Below are 20,479 nucleotides of genomic sequence, written 5' to 3'. Positions count from 1 at the left end.
TTGGAGAGCCCCTAATTATGCAAAATTCCCTCTGGACAATAAGACCCAGGTTACTTAAGAAAATAAAAAGCACACATTGAGCAATCTTCTGGAATCTAACAGTTGGATCCCTAAATGGTACAGGAAGCTGGAAGCCAGTGAAGATGTGACACGGGGTAGACCATTTCACCCAGAATGGAAAATATGAACATCGGAAGAATTTCCTATTCTAAACAATATGCAATTTAAAGTACACTCTCTGGAGACTCTCCTGAATGTACAGGCTTATGGCTGCTATTTATAGTGGCTGATGTGTACTTTACCAAGATTTTTATTCCACCAAAGGAACTGTATGTGATGTAGGGGGTTATTAAAATGGAAAATAAACCCTCACATTTTAACTTAGTTAATTGGTACTAATCTCAAATGTAATGTCAAATCTCACTAATCTAGACTAACTGAAAGGAAGGTCTTTACAAATTATGCAATATTTTTAAAGAAATTCAGTTTTGAAAATATGTTCAAGTATATCTGGTGACTTCAATCAAACTAAAAAAAATTAGAAACTTGTTTAAAAATTGCATGAATAAAAATGATTTATAATTAGCAAATTAAGCTTTTAAATGCAGGTGAATGTTTCCAGTTTTTTAAAAACTTTTAAAAAGTTGTGCTCTCAAGTGTTTTTAATAACTAAGCCATGGAATGTAAGCTTGCATATTTAACGTATTAATCAATTCCTTTACTTATAAATAGTTCAAATTTATACTCTTCTATAGTTTCATAAAGATTTTAAAATGGAAGAATCTGAATTAATGAAGATTTATGATAGACTAAAAACTGATTTTCCAGCTCCTGATGAACATTACTTATTATGTGGCAAACTAGTGAAAAGAACTGATTTTATTCACAAGGTATGCACATTATTCCTCTTTAACCTCATTCACGGATGAAAGAGAATCCATTTATACAGCCACTGTATCGTTCCAACATGCTCATGTTTCATGTCCAGTGGTACTTTCTCATAATAATGTTAAGAACCTTTGGGATAATAAAGGTCAACTATTTCCCTAGAAGACTTCAAAGCAATTGAGATAGATTTCCCTTGAATAAGAATTTGGAATAGTCTGTAATCAATCCTGTCTGCATTCCCACCTGGCCAAATGATAGCTACAAATGCAGATCTCTTATACTTGGCTGGTCAGTGAGAAAACCAACGGGCAGAATAGATATACTCAACATACATATTTGATAGCCTTCATTACACTTTATTTGATTTTGATGAGCATTCGTTGCTTGTAGAGAATTCTTTGTTTGTAATACTTCTCCAGGGTTCCCAGCTGTGGACACAGAAGGACTCCTTTGGTCCCGTATGTTTAGAAAGGCAAATTTGTTGCCCTGTCAGAGAACAGTGGGCTCTCATTAACACTTTCACCTGAGTCTGGAGAGAATCTTTGGAAAGCTCTGGATCACAGGATCCTGGAAAAACGCTCACCTAAACTCATATTATCTTATTTAGAATTTTTTTAAAAAAATAAATGAATTTTTCAGAGTTCTGGTTACCTCTGAGGATGGGGAGGCAAGGGGGTGGGATAGGAGAGGGGTCTGCCGGGAGTTTCAGTGATATTGGAAATGTCCTAGGTCTTAAGATGAGTGATAAGTTTATAGTGTAGGCATTACAATGATTTATAACCTCTATATACATTATATAATATTATTTTGTGTGTACTAGCTTTTTCATAATTAAAATGAATAAAATCACTAATTTAGAATAAAATGATTAGAAGTTATTCTGTAAAATTTAGGCATATAACTTTCTTTATAAGTACAGTCTTTATGTATGCTGTTGAGAGGCTTTAGGTTACTTCTTTATTAGTGTTGAAACCATAATTATGTAATATGAAAAAAACCCTGTAATTCCCCAAGGCAAAAAAAAAACTATTTAGAATATATGATTAATTGAATATTAGATACATAAATTATTGAGATCAAAACCTTGATATGTTAGATACCAGACTACCCTATATCTTTACCTTGATTTCAAACCAGTATGGAAGATAAAAAAAAAAAGACTCTTTAAAATAAGGAGGTAGATTTTCTTTTCAGCATGGATACTTCATATCCATAATTCTCCCATCACTTTCAAGGTGATGGCTAAAACAGATTTGAAACAGAGTGGAGACTGAACACCATACTGTCTGAAGATGTGGGGACTTTGCACATGCTCAGTGATTTAGAAACCCCAGAAGGCAGCTGGAGAGGTGCCGAGTTTCTTGGGAGATGACTCTGCAGAGGGCTTTCCTGATAGCTCCTTCCTTACCATGTCCTCCAGCCAGCCGAAAAGTAGCAACGACAGGGAACATTCACCGTGCACTAATCATATATACATACCATATATATCATATATATATTCTATCTATCATCTATCTGTCTATCTATCTATCCATCTATCTATCTATCTATCATCAGTCATCTATCTACCTAGTGCTTTGTAATCTATATGAACCTTATGAGGCCATTTTCCTGATGAGGAAATGGGCTCAGTGAGGCTAAGTAGAGTTATCCTTGCTAACCCAGCCAGGAATCATACCCAAGTCTGCGTGATTCTGCTTTCTGGGAGATATCATCATGTCTGTGTCCCACTCCAATCTTCCCCATTCTCCCAAAAGATAGTAGTTATAAAGATGAAACATGAAATCCTCTTTAAGGAATCGTATCAGTTCCTATCTCTCTCATATTTAGAGAAGAAACTCCTTTGATGAGTCTGAATTGCTAAAATGAAACTGGTAAGGATGGAGAAATCCTACATATAACTTAGTATCATAATTAAGGTTGGTGTAAAGAAATGTTGCCTAGACAACATATGCCAAATAAAAGACTTCCAAAATTGATGGCAAATGGGGTTCTCTTTGGAAAATCACCACAGTTTTCTTTTCCTTCTTGACTAAGACGGCAAAGTTCGATTCCTAGTTCCTAACAATTAACGGTTTTCATTCTGTATATCTACTTATCTTTTTTTGTTTTTCATCTTACTCACCATGAAGTAATCTGACCAAGTCTCCTTTTATTTCGTAATATTATCCATAAAATGTTTTTTAAACAAAAAACACCCTGCATGCAATACAGTGCAGTATACACTATTTTCCCAAAAACATGCTCTACTTTCCTAATCAATAGCCATGGCATTTTCTATAGACGACTCCATTTATTCAGGGGTCTACACTGTGCCAGCAGGCTCTGCCTCAGCTTAGCAGGGTGATCTTGAGGAGGTGGGCATCCCTAGACTTAAGTCTCTTCATATGTAAAATGAACTTTTAAAATTCAGTAGATCAGGGATTCTTGGCCCAGTGTTCATGGGCCCTGTGGAGGTCTGTGGATGGAGGTCCATGACGACACTGAAAGGAAGTGACAAGTTTTGTGGGTGCATATGTACATTTTTCTTGGAGGAGCATCTATAGCTTTCATCAGAGGCTCAAAGTAGTGTGTGGTCCAAAAATGGAAAAGTAACATTCCACTACAGCAGAGTATCTATAAGGTTAGTGACAGCCTTATGATTTCATGAGTGATGATGTGACTAAGTCCCTGTTCTAATGGTGAATACAATCTTATTGAAAAAAATCCAGAGAAAAGTCAAGAAGAGTTATGCCAACAGCCTCCTTTGGCTTGAGGGAGAAAACTTGATCTTCTCTGTTTCTATTTTCCTGTGAAATGGGAATAACACGGGAGATTTTTTGAAGGCAAACAAAGCAATGACTTTGTCTACATATGTAAGCAATTTACCTGAATAAGCATAAAGAACAGTTCAATTAAGCCCAATAGCCTCATTTTGTCTGTTGCCACATAACTGCTTTGAATGATTTCTCCCCATCTTAGGGAGTTATTTTGGCATTGTAGAGACAATGGACCTTCAGCCAAGACAACCAGTTGAAACATGAAAAATTATATTGATCGGGGCTTCCCTGGTGGCGCAGTGGTTGAGAATCTGCCTGCCAATGCAGGGGACATGGGTTCGAGCCCTGGTCTGGGAAGATCCCACATGCCGTGGAGCAACTAGGCCCGTGAGCCACAACTACTGAGCCTGCGCGTCTGGAGCCTGTGCTCCGCAAAAAGAGAGGCCGCGATAGTGAGAGGCCCGTGCACCGCGATGAAGAGTGGCCCCCGCTTGCCACAACTAGAGAAAGCCCTCACACAGAAACGAAGACCCAACACAGCCATAAATAAATAAATAAATAAAATTTAAAAAACTTATTTAAAAAAAAAAAAAAGTGCCCTGCAAAAGTTAAAAAAAAAAAAATTATATTGATCAATTTGTTACAGTGAAAAGGTTTTGAGATTTGGGGCAGGCAGAACCAGACTGTACTCCACAGCTGTATGAAGTTGGACATGTAACTTAACCTTTCAGACCTACAGTTTCCTCAACTACAAAATAGGGATGATAATATCCAGGTCTGCTATAGACTGAACGGGTCCTCCCCCCATTAAATTCGTATGTTGAAACCTAATCCCCAATGTCATGGTATTTAGAGTTGACGACACTGGGAGGTAATTAGGTCATGAAGGTGGAACCCTCATGAATGGGATAAGTGCCCTTTTTAAAACAGATCCAGAGAGCTCCCTCACCGTTTCCGCCATATGAGGACACTGCAAGAAGACAGCTGTCTATGAACCAGGAAGTGGACCCTCACCAGATACTGAATCTGCTGGTGCCTTGATCTTGGACTTTTCAGCCTCCAGAACTGTGAGGAATAAATTTCTATTGTTTATAAGCCACCCAATCTATGGTATTCTGTTATAACAGCATGAACAGACTAAGATAAGGTCATAGGGTTGTTCTGATAATTAAATGACATAAGGTATACAAAGTGCATCACCTAGCCTGGCACTTGGCTGATGCTAAACAAATGATGGTTCTTTTTCCTGTCTAACACTGGATGAAAAATTTGGCTGAAACTTTTTTCTACTTGAGAACTATTTTTGCTGAATTGAACTTTTCAGGTAAAATTCTAAGCTATGTTTTAAAGCTATATTTAAAATAAAGACATATAATTAATGAATTAGAAAATTAACTTCATAGCTACAGTATGTGATTTTAAAATCCTCATATAGCAATTATATTTGTGTGGTAGACTTATTTGTGACTACAAGTTTTATTTCTTTCCCAACTTTAATAGAAACATCTTTGCAAATATTCAGATCAGTATAGGAAAGAAGCTTTGCAGAAAGGATGCAACAAATCATAATGACTGAGCTGACAGATGAATGAAAATTCAAATTCAGTAAAATATTATTTTGTACCAAAGGCCTGCTGAAACATTAATATGATTTTAATAATAACATCTAACATTTACTGAGTATATACTGTGTGCCTGTAGTTGTGTTAATTTCCCTACATCAGTTAGTTAGCTTAATTTTTACAATGATTCTGTGAGGTAGAATAATTATCCCCATTTTTATACATAAAGAAATTGAAGCACAAGATGTTTAAGTAATTTGTAATGAGGTTACCCAACTGGTAGTTGTCAAAGTCAGGATTCGAACTCAGGTCTGTCACGCTTCATCACCCACATACTTAACTACAACATTGTCCTACCTCTCCCCAGGTGAGCGAAGACTGGTAAATTATGAGTCACATATACAGACTGTAAAAAAAATTTCAGCACTGTTTTAAACTATAAATGTATTGACTCATATATATGCCACATTTTTTCCAGCTAAGAATGAAGTTATGGGTCAGCACGTGAGGTCCTTAAGAATCTAGATTTTTAATTTTTATTGAACAAGTGTCACATTGGGTAGATCCTGGACTCTTGATGTTCTACTGATCATCATAAAGTGGGATACTTTTAGGACCAGAGGAATTGTTAGGTAAGTGGAAATTGGTCCAAATATGCCATTTTCACTGTTTATAATTTGACCGTTTATAAATTGACAGAGGTAATAAATAATGTCTATTTAGAGTGAGTGAGAGAGAGAACAAGAGAGGGAGCATATGAATATGTATATATATATTGATTCTTCATGTGGCTGGACACAAATAAATAATTAAAAATCCCTTAGGTGGAAATTATCTAACTCATTTTCTCAGTGCCCCTCCGTTCAAGTTAGGCTGACCCTAAACAATATCAAATAAACATAAAACCCTTACAGCAATATTTTTAAGTCTCTTTCAAATGAATTACTTGAAAAAAATCTTTTAACTTAAAAGTAGAAATGTAGATACAAATCCTAACATTTTTTTTTGCCCCCTGGAGTGATGAATTTTCTGAGAGACCTAAAGGGAAGTTTTGAGCAAATTTAGCTCCTCTAATAATTTAGACTGTTTCCAAGGAATATTTTATTTAACTTCTGAATGGAAAATAATTTTCTGATTACAGAGTAACAAAAAACTGCATTTGAAAAGATTTTGATTTGAAATTTCAAGGTCACAATGCTAAGCATTTTAAACAAAAGTGTTTTTGTGTAATCATTGATTGGCCATGCTGTTAAATCATGTAAAAAGTTTCAGTGATAGACTCCTGGGAGGCAACTACTTAGACTCAGAGGACTTTAAAAAATTGTTTGCTTTTTTAGTGAAGTAAAAATACTTTCAAATGTCTAATCATCAGTATATTTCAGAGGCCCATAAAAATGTATGAACGATGACAACAGCAAGAGTGCTTTCATTCCCTTTATTTATGTCTATGAGCCTCCGAATCTGATAACAGCTGTACAATAGGGTCCTTTCTTCTGATCAGAAAGAGGAACTTACATTTGGGTGTGGAAAGCAGGAGCTGGGAATGCAATGAGTTCACATATTGAAAAGTGAGAGAGCTGCTCGTGAAAACAAGCCCAACGTGGGGAAAAGTACGTCTCACTGAAGATCTCTTCATGGATAAACCATCACTGCAGGTTTCTCAGCAGATACACCAAAGCTCAAAATCCTTTGGGCCAAATATAATAGAAGAGCTCAATTTGAATTGGTGTGAATTCTTCTTGCTGAGACAGTGTGATCCTCCATCAGACCTTGTTACCAATCACGTCCTCAAAACTCTTCACTCAACAGCAAATTCCTGCTTCTCACCTTCCTAAGGTCACCTTCCTAAGGTTCCTGTATCCTCTGAGAAGTGTAGAAAGAAAGCATTTTTGGGGTACTTGTTGAAAAGGAAGAGAGCTGAATTTGACCTCTTTGAAAATGCATCCCTTTCCACTACATTTTCCCCTTTGAAAATGCTGTATTCCCCGATGATATAAAAGGACATGCATGCATAATCCAGGGTAGATGATTAGAAGGAGATTGGAATGGAAACAAGTGGATCAAGTGTTGATGAAGATGCACATGGACCAGGGGAAAACACATTAAGATGCACTAAGAAATACAGAGACAAAGGTAGAAAGGGAAGCTGAATATACCCATTCATTTTGTATTCCCATGAGATAGGTGAAGAATAATAGACAGCAAAACAAATTATTTGTTTGTTCAAATAAGTAATTGATTCAGAAATACGGTTTAATTTGAGATGTGTACAAATAGTATCTTTTGCCTAGAAACGAAGCATTTAGGATTTTCACTGATTACCTGCTCCATCCATTCTGCCTGCTGAAATTTTTTTCTTCCCCTTTTTGTCAAGTTGGCTCTATGATATAAGCTTCGTGACTATTGGGACACTGCCTGGACTGGTGAGAACTCATCCCTATGGTTCAGTTTACTATCTTGTACCTATTCAATACATTTTTTGGATGACGGAATAAAAGATGCATAGGATAAGGAGAAGGACAAAGAAGGGAAGTATATTTTTGATTTAACTAGGTTCCCAGTCTAGGTTACGGCAGGCTAGATGATTTGAAATGGACTGGACTGCAAACCCTTAGAATGAGGTGTGTGCACAAGAGTCTCAAGGCAGCTGTGATGCAGTGAATGATTGCCAGTCCCAAACCCAGGAAAGCCAGCATGGCCCAAAATGTACAGTTAGCTTTTTCAATAATCTTTTTAAAAGCTCTATTTCTGAGGAATAAAATGCGTAAGAATCTGGTTTACTTTAATTTGTGGTCATAACATCTGGTGAGAGTACAGGTTTTAAATTATTTATCATTACAAAGTAGAACAGCACCTGCTCGTCAAACTCAATAACAGCTAATTAAAATAACAGGGTATTTTTATTTGGAAAGGCTTTGTGGGTAAGAAGTGGACAAGTCAACAGCCTCTTCTCTGTGTTACCATTTCCCCCATGCCCTCTGCAGGGGTACAACATACAAAGGGCATAAGCCATCTTTAAAAATTATCAGTGAACATCAGAGTACATATTACATTTAAGGATGTAAAAGTGTAGTTGCTTGATACAGTGTAGTTGCTTTTATACAGGTTGAAAAGCATTAAGCACACTTTTCCCAATTCTGTCATTCTGCTTCTCTGTCCTTGGTGCCCCAAAATAAAGTTTGAAGCAGAGTAGAAGCCCAATAAAATTTTGTTGAATGAGTGACTGAATGAATGAGCCTGCAGCTCTGAGCTTTGGGGCCACTCCAGATCAAGGCTGAGTTTTTTCTTTCAGTTGCATAAATCCAAAGGAGAGTCCGTTTTTGCCCCAGGTATTATGCATAAAGCCATAGAATCTCATTTTTCAAAATGGAAATCTGCCTTATTGTTTTATTTGTTTTTAAATAAAGTAATACATGATCATTATAAAAAATCAGACAATACTAAAAGCAAAAGGAAAATAAAAATTATCACCAATCCCCCACTCCTGTCACAGATGAAGAAGCCAAGTTCTAAAGCTAAAGGAAGAGGGACTTGCCCAGGGTCTTATATGCCCTTTATCTTCAGATCAAAGCCACGATTTTAGATGGTGCTTAATTTCCAGTTCTGGATATCTGCTTCCTGTACACACCCTGAAATTTCCCAACAAAGTTGGCTGGACCATAAAGCCTGACCTTCACTATTCCCATAAATGATCAGATTTTACAGAATCCTAAAGGGTGAACATGGACTTGCTTAACAAATTCCAGAATAACAGAACTAAAGTGTTCACCTTGAAACATGAAAAGGTAAACTTAGTACAAAATATAAGGAAGTACTTAAGTACTCTCTTAAAAAAAAAGAAAAGAAAGAAAAGGAATCAAATGAAATACAATATCCCCAAAGAATTAATACAGACAGAAATGTAAGTTAAACAAGTGTATTATAAATTTGTGTGAATTTATTTTAGGTTATTAAGGGTACCTAACTAAGCTTCACTGGGTACATTTTTTTTTAAGATTGACTTTAAAGAGAGACATATCCTTCCACACAAAACAAAAAACTGGAAGGAATGAACCATGTAGATGTGTGGAAAATTCTTAGGCAAAATCCTGGTTCTAAAAGAACCTAGTTTATTCCCTGTAATTACAGTATGGGTATAACCACAGTAAGTTAGTTCTATTATTCCTCTCACGTTGAGTCCCTGTTTCCCAATTCACACAGCAAACAAAGAAGCTGAAGATACTGATCTAGCCTGATGCCCAATTTCCTGTCCCTATTCCTGAGTCCCCCAAGCCCCAATTCTGTTAGGCCTGCCCCTACACTCTGGCCTGGTCTATTTTCTGATCCTGCTATACTTTGGTTTTCTAGCACACCATGAGGGACATAAAGACAGAAACTATGTCGATTTATATTTCCCCATTTTTCGTCACTGTTCCTAGCACAGCGCTGATGCTGAATAAACATTTGTTGGGAACAGTATTTTATAGACTTTCAGGAGAAACTGAGGTCACGTAACACATCATTGGAAAGGATAAGAGGTATGCTCCAGTGGGTCTGGACACCACCTACAAGGCTTCAATGTACGCTCAGCAATGGGTGCCCCATACTCTCCCGGGTTCTCCCGACTCCCTGAGTTTTTGTCTCCTTTGATGGTTTCCATTATGTCTTTATGACCTCTCACTCTCTCTCTCTCTCCACTTGCTTTCATGTCACTATCACTACCATCCATTTTCTGCTTTTGTGCTACCACTGCCACACTGAGTGTGCCCAAACTGACTTCTCTAATAATAATTTTTCTCCCCTTTTGAACAAAGATTGACAATTTCTATCTCCCAATGCCTGGAGGAAATCTCCAATTGGATGTGGTTTCTACCTGAAATTGAACACTCTCCCCATGCCCACCCAAGAATGGAATACTTCACAGTTTCCCTTTCCAGCTCCTCAGACTTACATTCTGTGGGAGAGTCTGAGTTTCTCCATCTCCTGAAAGATTTGCTAATTCTCCCTCTAAAGACGCTCATATTTGATCTTCATTTCCATATTTGCTGCCCTGATTCAGTCCTCATCACCGTGTGTTCAATACTAACTCTTCCAGGACACCCACACTCTAGCCCACTGTAGATAACGTTCCCCAGTACGCATAGGTCCCCCACTAAGTCTCTGTCTGTCGCCTTTTATATGAAATAGAAACACCCAAGATGTACGAGTCCAACTCATTCTTCCTTAAGCACTTAACAGTTTCTTGCACCGGGATTCTTATTTCCACCTCTGAGTTTTGCAGATGTTACTCCCTCCTCTACATGGCTCCCCTTTTACTCTTTGTCATCACCATTGTTACTCCCTCCATGGCCCTCCACTTCCAGGGAGCTTTTCCTGACTGGTTTCATCACAGGATGATAACTGCCTTTTCTTTTCTTGGTATTAATTTTTAGTTCTGACTATATTGCTCTGTTGTTTCTTACTTGTTTAGCTAATGATAATGGTTAAAAAAATAGTAGCGTACCATTTATGTGTCAGGTACTAGGCTAGGCCATTTATGTAGTTCAATAATCTTCACAACAACCACAGAAGCTACATAGATATTATGCCTATTTTACAAATAAGGCAGCTGTGGCGTAGTGAGAAGTCACTTGTGCATGGCCACACAGCTCATAAGTGACAGTTGGGATTTGAACCTACAGAGCCCAGGTACCGTTCATGGTACCATGTGCCATATAGCAGCCTACTCTGACCAAGTTAATCAAAGGCAGTAATTTTACCTTCTTCTTTTGAATTCTCCATACAAATAGGTAGATCCTATGCTTCAAATACTTTTTGTTGGGTTGCCCTGGTGGCTTAGTGGTTAAGAATCCGCCTGCCAATGCAGGGGATACGGCTTCGAGCCCTCGACCGGGAAGATCCCACATGCTGCGGAGCAGCTAAGCCCATGCGCCACAACGACTGAGCCCGTGTGCCGCAACTACTGAAGCCCGTGCCTAGAGCCCATGCTCCACCACAAGAGAAGCCACTGCAATGAGAAGCCCGCACACCGCAATGAAGAGTAGCCCCCGCTCGCCGCAACTAGAGAAAGCCCACGCGCAGCAACGAAGACCCAACGCAGCCAAAAATAGATAAATAAAATAAATAAATTTTTTTAAAAATTAAAAAAAAAATACTTTTTTGTTGTAAGTGTAAGTTTCTAGTTTTCTGCTACAGGATCACTAAGGGGTCATCTTACTACTATCTTTTCACTTGTGCACTGGAATTACTGAGGCAAAATTGATTTGCTTTTAAGATCATTGTTTAACATTTTTCTTCCTGTGAATGCCTACTCTGCTTTCTCAAAAGAACATCTGAGTTAAGTCACATTAAATGCCACTGTCTTTTGCTCTGAGGCCTAAAGTTTTAAAATATGCATTTATACCCCTTGTCCCACACGTTACTGCTTTATTTCCCCAACCTGCCCTTGTAAGCCACCACAGCAGAGGCCCCACGCAGTATAGCAGCTTCCAACTAGACTCAGCATCTCCACAGCACCACACTCTACCGGCTATTAACCCATAGTATGTGAGTTACTGGATTTGGCGGCTTTTCTAACAAGAATAGAAATTTGTCATAAGATCCATCTGGGTCTTATTGCCTTTATTCTTTTATAGTGAAGACTTCCATTTCCAGAATGGTTTCAGCATCCAATATTTGTCATTTTTCTGTCATTTCAATATTGCAAGTGCTTTTAAAACTTTTATCCATACATTGCTTTTGTCATTTAAAAATTCTAATATGAAAGACAATGATTCAGTGCAACTATTTGATTCTTCTCCAATCTCTCTTTTTCTTGATGTTTGTTTGTGCAGAATTTAGAGTCTTAACAGTTAGGAACATTTTCTATAACTGCTTTTGCAAACAGTTCAGTGTGCAATACATTTGGCCCTTGAGGCTGATGATCTTTGAGGCCTGAAACCAATATTGTGGATAACAGAATAGAGATACCTTTGAACCCAGATCCTTACCTTTCTGCTTCCAGACGCATCTCTTCCCGCTTTTGCCTCCTAAGTTCTCTGCGACGTTCAAAATCATCCATGGTATGGGTTCAGATTTAGGGAGACCAGATAATGTCTGGATCTAAAGGGGAAGAAGCAGAATCAAGATCATAGATGAGTTGGAGGATTATTTCCCATAGTCGTTCCCTCACCATTTTTTCATCCCCTTTTTCTTTACTCTTAAGAAAAACACCTTAGAAGATGAGTGAGGTAGCCAGGGGTCAATTTCTGCCTCCCAAGCCAAGCCTTGTCCTTTATGTGTTAAATTCAGTCTCATTCATGTAACTATTAGCGACAAATAAGTAAAATTCCAGGATCACAGTTTAAAAAAAAAGGGGGAGACAGACAGGTTTGAAGACTTGAAATATTGCTGGGATCACTTGAGAGCTACTGAATGGTTTTGTTCCTTGTAACCTGCTGAACTACAGACAAAAGTTATAAAAAAGTGAACAAAGAAAGAGGAAAGGAGAAAAAGTGAAAAAAAAAAAAGAAAAGTGGCAAGAAAAGGAATTTGTAGGAACTAAGAGAAAAGTAAAAGTAAAAGAAAGAAATAATATAAGTATCCAGGCATAATCTGCATATCCTAAAAGAATATTAATATCAGAATGATAATAAATACCACAGCAATAATACCACAAATAAACATAATGCAGCAACATTTTTAAAAGCAGTTACATATGATCAAACTGTTTTCAGAGCTCAAAAGTAGCAGCTCTTTGTAACCCAACCATTTTATCCTTTCCTACCTCCTCCGTGATAGTTTTAATCCCAGAAAGATCTTCCCTTTCCAGCTCTTCAACTGAGGATTCCGCTTTTCCTGCGTTTCTGTGCCATGGAGTCAAGTATTCCAGAATTCCCCTGCAGCCCCCAAACCCAAAATGACTACCAGAAAAGGGGAAGCGGGCTCTTTTTGTCCTTGCTTTGTTTACAGAGCTGTCAGTGGTTAGTTAAACTCGGCCTGGAATCTGGCATTTAAGGCCTGCTTGAAGATTGTTTCCTGTGTGGAGCGGGAGGCCTCCACTTCCTCTGGAATCCTAGACTCTCTGCTGCACTCAGATCACAAAAAATATTTTCCAGCCCTTTCTGTGCACATGAGACGAGCCATTTGCCCTGCGTAAGAAAATAGGGAGACGTGCAAAACCTGAAGCCATCCCCTAATGGCATCTTTGTGTGAGGGAGTGAAAAGCAAAACTTAAGACTCTGAAGCCTAGTTAAGAAACCTTCTTAAATTGTCAGATTCTTTTATTTTTCAAGCATTTTTCCCCTTAAAAAACCCACAAAAACAAAAATAAAATCTCAGCCAACCAAAACAGAATTATACAACGTTTGAATGTTCCCCCCCCCAACTTCTTATTCCCTAGGGTATTATTTATACTGCTTATAAATCCTTTACAAATTCAAATTTGGGTGTTTATTTGGGTTTTTTTTATTTTACAGTGTTTTTCTATCTTACTCTTAGAAAGAGTACTTTCCAAGTACTTTGTTAGTTATAAAGGCAAGAATCAGTTTTCCTTTTTTAAAAATTATTCCATAAACCATGAAAAAATTTCTTTCTATTTTCCAGTCTGATCTCTCCATAGCTATCAGAATGAAAAAAAAAAAGTGATTTGAGGGTCTCCTGAGAGGCTGTTTGTCTCCCTGGGGTGGGTTCCTGTTCTGGGCGCAGTGCAGGGTGCATGAGGACAGCCCTGGGGGCAGTGGGACCAAACCTCGCTGACTTGAATGCTGGGTGCAGTGAGAGCAAAGGCTTCTCATTCCTTTCTTCAGTAAAGTCTTTTGTTGTATATAAACCACTTCTGGAATAACTATAGCAACAGCAAACAGAAATAGGAGAAAGAGGTCTGTCTATAAGCAAACAATTTCACTTTTCTTAATTTATCCAAGTAGCCTGAAGAGTAGCCTCTAAGCCTCTGGGTCTCGCTCCAACCTCATTAAGCCGAGGAGTCATGCTGGCTGCTTGGTAGCAGTGGCAGCTGAGTTTCTCAGCCTATACCTCTGGTGCAGGTGCCAATGAGCAGTGAAACAAATATCCCCAAGCAGGCCGAAGATGCACACGGCTGGCAGAGCCCAGCAGCATCTTGGAGCACTCAGGGGAAGTGAAGCTGAGTAACATCGTGTGGTCACTCTGGCCGGCCATCCTCACTGGCTCTCTACCCACGCAAATTCTTTCCCCCTACCCGTTCCCTCCTCCTGCTCCTCACCTTTTATTACTTACTCGGGTGTTTTTTTCCTCAACCATAAAGAAACTCTACCTAACCAGTTATTTACTCATGGAATGCTGCTGAGTGTGTATGTGAGGCACTGAGGGGGAGAGAGAGGGAGTGAGCGCTATATGAAGCATCTACACAGACGATGCCTTTCTGGGTTCTGCTTGGTGGACATGTGGCGGGTGCACCTGAGGGAGAAGAGAAAGCACATCTGTGTGCCGTGTGGTGCGGGATGACTCTCTGTTGGGGGGGGGGGTTGTGTCTGTGAGTGGGAAGATGTGTATGCTTGTGAAAATGGCTCTCTGTTGGTCTCACACTAGGATGGAGCAGAGGTCTTCCTTAAACCTCACACCCTTCTATCACAGAGCTTCTCTGCACCTCCCTGGCACTGTTCCTAAGTAAGGCGAGCCACGTCTGGGGAGAATTGTAAGTGATTTCCCCCCCTCTTTTGGGAGCAGCATCTTCCATGGCCTCAGCTAGTAATCTCTCATATCCTCCCCGACCCCCAGTCAATGCTGAATTCCTTCCAGTAACATTGGATAGGAAACAAACTCTCCATCAATGAAGTGATGAAATGTCAAGGCAGAGAGCTTCTGTAAACAGTAAAGCTCATGAGTGTCACAAGTGGGCAGAGTAGCCTGAAAGAGAAACACAGGCAAAGGGATGTATGTATCAATGAATGTGACAGATGGGTTCTTGAAAAGTTTTATGAAAATCTAAATTTTTGTGCTGGGGTGATTGTAGTCATGCTATTGAAAGAATCCTGATGTGACTCCTTTTGTCAAAGGAAGAGAGGCGCTTTACAAAGGCAGTTGAACAATTACCTTCTGATATACCTGTCTTTTCAATATGGGTTCTCAAATACCAGATTTTCTTGAAACAGGGCATGCTTATGCTACTGCAATTAAGTAGTAAGTCGATGTCAGAGATTTCAAATCACTTAACACGATGCCCCTCCTTTGGGTAATGACACCACCAAGCCCGTGGCCCAGCTGAATGGCGCTGTGAGTGGGCCTCCTGGGTCTCACCTCCACGCCAGGACACCCTGAAGCTTCCTCCCTTCCCTATCCTTCTTGCTACTTTTCCCTCTCAACTTCTTTTGGGGGGAGGGGGAGATATTTATCAATATTTCTTCTGTCATTTCCCTTTTTATTTGTCTCATTCTCTGATACTTTTTTTTTTCCTTCTCCATTTCCCTCCCTCTATTGGGAATTAAAGTCTATTTATTAAATCCAATCTAGGATTCTTAAAAAAAATTGAGTTTAATTTCTGATGTGCATCTTTCAATCAAGAATTCTAACTATTACTATGTTTTACATTTGCAAAGCTTTTTCTTTTTCCTTTATGGGCATGTGGCCCTCACTGGAGTTATTTTCTGTGACAACTTTATAAGGAGACCTACTGTTTCTGCTTTTGTTTGGGACAGGGTTGGTGGCAGGTAAGAAGCCCTCTTAGATGTGTATGGGGGTGTGCATGTGTGGGTGTGTGTGTGTCTGTGTATGTGTGTGCATGTGTGTGTGTCTGTGTGTGCATGTGTGTGTGTGTCTGTGTATGTGTGTGCATGTGTGGGTGGGTGTGTGTCTGTGTATGTGTGTGCATGTGTGGGTGGGTGTGTGTATGTGTGTGCATGTGTGGGTGTGTGTGTGTCTGTGTATGTGTGTGCATGTGTGTGTGTGTGTCTGTGTATGTGGGTGTGTGTGTGTCTGTGTATGTGTGTGCATGTGTGGGTGGGTGTGTGTCTGTGTATGTGTGTGCATGTGTGGGTGGGTGTGTGTCTGTGTATGTGTGTGCATGTGTGGGTGGGTGTGTGTCTGTGTATGTGTGTGCATGTGTGGGTGTGTGTGTGTCTGTGTATGTGTGTGCATGTGTGGGTGTGTGTGTGTCTGTGTATGTGTGTGCATGTGTGTATGTGCATGTATGTGTGGGCATGCACATGCACACAGGTGTAAATACAGTCGAGGCAGGAAGTGGTGGCATGCAGGCCAGTACTCTGTTATTGGGGGGAGAAATTTGTAGAGAAAGCTAAGCTCTAGCTATCTTCAAATCATCATAAACTGAATGGTGAATGGGTTGGAGAAAGTCCTTGGGATTTCAGGGCAGTGCCAATATTGGTCTTGGAATGCATCAAGAATAAAATCTATTCTGTCAGGGACCCTGAATAAGTTGATGCAACTTCCAAAAGTAACCAACATTAACTGAATATGTGCTATGTGCTGAGGCATTTTTTTTAAACCATTTAAAAAAATTAATGGGGTTTATTTCTTAGTTTTAAGTTCAAGGAAATATTGAACAGAAAGTACAGAGTACCCATATATTCCCTCTCCTTAACCCTCGCCCAGTTTTTTCTGTGTTTGCATTGAACTGTGTATTCCCCACCAAAAGATATGTTGAAGTCCTAACCCCCAGCACCTCAGAATGTTACCTTATTTAGAAATAGGGTCTTTGCAATGTGGTCAAGTTAAGATGAGGTTATTAGGATAGCCCTAATCCTGTGTGACTGGTGCCCTTATAAAAAGGGGAAATTTGGACATAGAAACAGATATACACAAAGGGAAGATAATGTGGAAATACAGGGAGAATGCCATGAGAATATGGAGAGCCAGGAACACCTGAGGCTACCAGAAGCTGGGGGAGAGCTGTTGAACAGACCCTTCCCTGGGGTCTTCAGAGGGACCCTGCTGACACTTTGATTTCTAGCCTCTGGAACTGTGAGATAATAAGTTTCTGTTCTAAGCCACCCAGTTTGTGGTACTTTGTTACAGCAGCCCTGGCAAACTAATACAGCCTATTATTAAAATCTTGCAGTGGTACATTTGTTACAATTAATGAACCAATATCAATACATTATTATTAATTAAAGTCCATGGATCACATTAAGTTTCACACTTTGTATTGTACATTCTATGGGTTTTGCTAAATGCAAAATGTCATGTATCCACCATTACAGTATCAGACAGAATAGTTTCACTGCCCTGAACAGTCCCTGTTCTCCTTCTAGGCATCCTTCCCTCCCTCCCCCACTCCAGCCCTTGGCAACCATTGCCTTTTTTAAAACTGTTTCTATAGCTCTGCTTTTTCCAGAATGTTGTGTAGTTGGAATCATAGAGCATGTAGTCTTTTCAGACTGGTTTCTTTCACTTAGCAATATGCATTTACGTTTCCTCCATGTCATTTTGTGGCTTGGTAGCTCTGCTGGGCCATTTAAAAATACGTGTTCTTATTTTATCTACATAATAAACCTGTGAGGTAGCTATTATAATCCCCATTTTAAAGAATTTCAAAGTGTGTGCTCTTAACCACAATAATATTCTTGAACTAACCCACTATTTCCCTCTAGGAATTGTTTTCCCTTTCAGGAAGTAGGTAAGGGTGCCTCTCTCCCCCACCTCCTACTGAGAAATTCTAAGACTACTGTCAGTGATCTCCAGCTTAATTCATTGGATCATTTAAACTCAGGTAAGAAGTGATCTTAAAAATTATTCAGGGGGCTTCCCTGGTGGCGCAGTGGTTGAGAATCTGCCTGCCAATGCAGGGGACACGGGTTCGAGCCCTGGTCTGGGAAGATCCCACATGCCGCGGAGCAACTGGGCCCGTGAGCCACAATTACTGAGCCTGCGCGTCTGGAGCCTGTGCTCCGCAGCAAGAGAGGCTATGATAGTGAGAGGCCCGCGCACTGCGATGAAGAGTGGCCCCCGCTCGCCGCAACTAGAGAAAGCCCTCGCACAGAAACGAAGACCCAGCACAGCCATAAATAAAAATAAATAAACAAATTTAAATAGCACTTGGCAAACAAAGAGAGGGAAGAAAAATATAGTTATATAAAAAAAAAGCCCTCAGACCTATGATTCTTTAAAAAAACAAAAAAAAAAAAACAAAAAATTATTCAATCCTCTTCAATTTCAAACCTATTTGGTTTAGTTCAGAGAATTATCATGTCTGGGAGATAATTAAATTAAACCGTGCAAATGTTTATTAAACTTCTGTTATTTTATTGTTACTTCTTTGTAAGATTCTTAAACTAGGATGATCATATCTGGACCGCTTCACTGCATACTTTTCTTTGAAATTTTAGTGCTTCTTCATTTTATACTTTCCTCCTCTTATCCACTGTGCCCTCATCTCCAGCATAAGAATTTCTCTGTTATTGCAAGGAACCCTAGTCTTTCAACACTGATAACTGTTATTAGATCCCTGTTTGACTAGTTATCATTGTATACCCACTGTAAAATTACATGGACCAACTACTTCCATGAAGCCCCACAAAAACATTTATACCATCAATTTTCGATGAGCATTTACTGAGCATTTACTATGTGCCAGGTTCTCTTCTAGGCAATGGAGATATAATGGTGAAGAAGACTGAAAAGGTTCCTGCCTTCCAGGAACTTTTATTTCAGACTTTCTTGCTCTTTGAAACTTCTACCAGGCTGATCATAGCCATCTTCGACCTTGGATCACACCCATCATTTGCTTTCTGGTTTTTGTTCTTGAGATTCAAGGCTTTGTGGGAGAAAGTCAGGGATCATGTTTTGTCTATCCTAAAGGTTTATGTTAACTTCAGTTGGGCCATCACTGCAACTCAGTGATGCCTCTCTTCATCCTGTATGTACCGGGTGATTTCTGGGTATAACACACGCCAGCAGATTCTCCACCTCTGCTCTTCAAATTATCTTCCCTCACCTCAATCCTTAAATTGCCCACTCCACAAACAGTGACCTGGACTCAGACTTAGGAGACATGGGATGACCCTCTCTGAATCCTTCTTCTCTGTAAAATGAAATGGTTGGACGGGTAACGTCCAAGGTTTCATCCTACTCCATGTAATACTACGGTTCTGTATCTGCTCTCCAATCCAGCAAAGATGGATGCATCACACATGGCATGTACATGTTTCCTTGTTTCCACATTTGAATGTTTGGATACCTCTGTGCATTCTCTTCTAATTTTCTGATTTAGAAAGCATTAACCTTCCTTTCAAGCTGATCATCCCATGGCACCCTAGATAAAAATATTTTATTACCTCTCAAATGTGTCATAATTTTCTACCTCTGCTCCTTTATTCATACCATTCCATCCATCTGGAGTGAGAGCCCCTATCCTCTTCATCGTCCATATTCTACTCAGTTGTGCATTTCTGGCTCAGATTTCACTGCCTGCATGTCTTTCCTGAGGACTCTAGTTTGGTAGTGATATCTCACTACTTGAATATCCATCATTCATTTTGGTAATTAATAATCTACTGCCTTGCCACTGCTTATTAGTTGTTCTAACTACTACTTAAATATGTTACCTATATTTTACTTTCCACATGCTTTCATTCTTAAGATTCTGTATCTTATGAATAGATACAGTCTTTTAAAAAATCTTTTCACTCTTGGGACATAGCAGACACTCAGGAATTGCAGCTGATTTGAACCGTTGGATTTTTATTCTCGATTTTACCATTCTGAGAGTGGAAAATGTAACTCAAGCTGATTCATCTCTGTACTTTACTGACTGATCAGTGTTTACAAAGTTAATTAAAGACCTTGGTAATAGACTATATATGAATCTCAAAAATTATATAAACCCACATTTGCAGTAGTGGCAGTAAATCTGGCAGTGTTTTCTTTCTGACTATAAAAAATGAACTTTTGTCTTTTTCAAAAAAAAATCAATTTATCAACCTGCTTTGCCCTTTTCTCAGCTAAACTGTTCATTTGGGAATCAAAAACCAAATAAACACATGGATTCTAACGTACCATTTGGACTTAACTTTAGCTCAACCTTCACCACTTTGTTCCAAAAATCTGTGCTACTTAAAAAAAATGCAATCACTGAGACACAGGTGTCAAGACCAGCAACATAGAAATAAGAATGAATGGGATCAACCTGAGGAGCTCTGCCTTCTCAAGCTGTTTCTTTTCTCTCATCATTGGAATCTAGAACTCAATGCCCTACTAAGAGCAGGTTAACAGGTTATGGCTTGTTTTTTCTTTCCTCCCCTGCTCAGTCTTTTATCATTACTTTTTCTCTATTTGTATTTCTCCATTTGCCAAACAGGAGAACGGAAAGACTTAATGTTA

The 20,479-nt window shown here is 39.1% G+C and overlaps 1 protein-coding gene across 13 annotated transcripts in view; it reads right to left on the bottom strand.

Annotated features, from left to right (window-relative positions):
* The window catches only part of CALD1 (caldesmon 1), a 182,429-nt gene that overhangs the window by 79,841 nt on the left and 82,109 nt on the right, over nt 1-20,479 (bottom strand). For 12 of the 13 annotated variants that reach the window (XM_082472951.1, XM_082472950.1, XM_082472948.1 and 9 more), the window contains one exon: nt 12,178-12,289. In XM_082472951.1, coding sequence (XP_082329077.1) covers nt 12,178-12,248 — 71 coding nt within the window. In that variant the 5' untranslated portion in view covers nt 12,249-12,289. Of the gene's footprint in view, nt 1-12,177; nt 12,290-12,953; nt 13,083-20,479 lie in introns of those variants that run through there. The other variant, XM_082472952.1, reaches the window with a different exon arrangement.

The sequence above is a fragment of the Balaenoptera physalus genome, assembly GCF_965194825.1.
Source record: "Balaenoptera physalus genome assembly, chromosome: 8".
NCBI lineage: Eukaryota > Metazoa > Chordata > Mammalia > Artiodactyla > Balaenopteridae > Balaenoptera > Balaenoptera physalus.
This window is presented reverse-complemented; position numbering and strand designations above follow the sequence as displayed.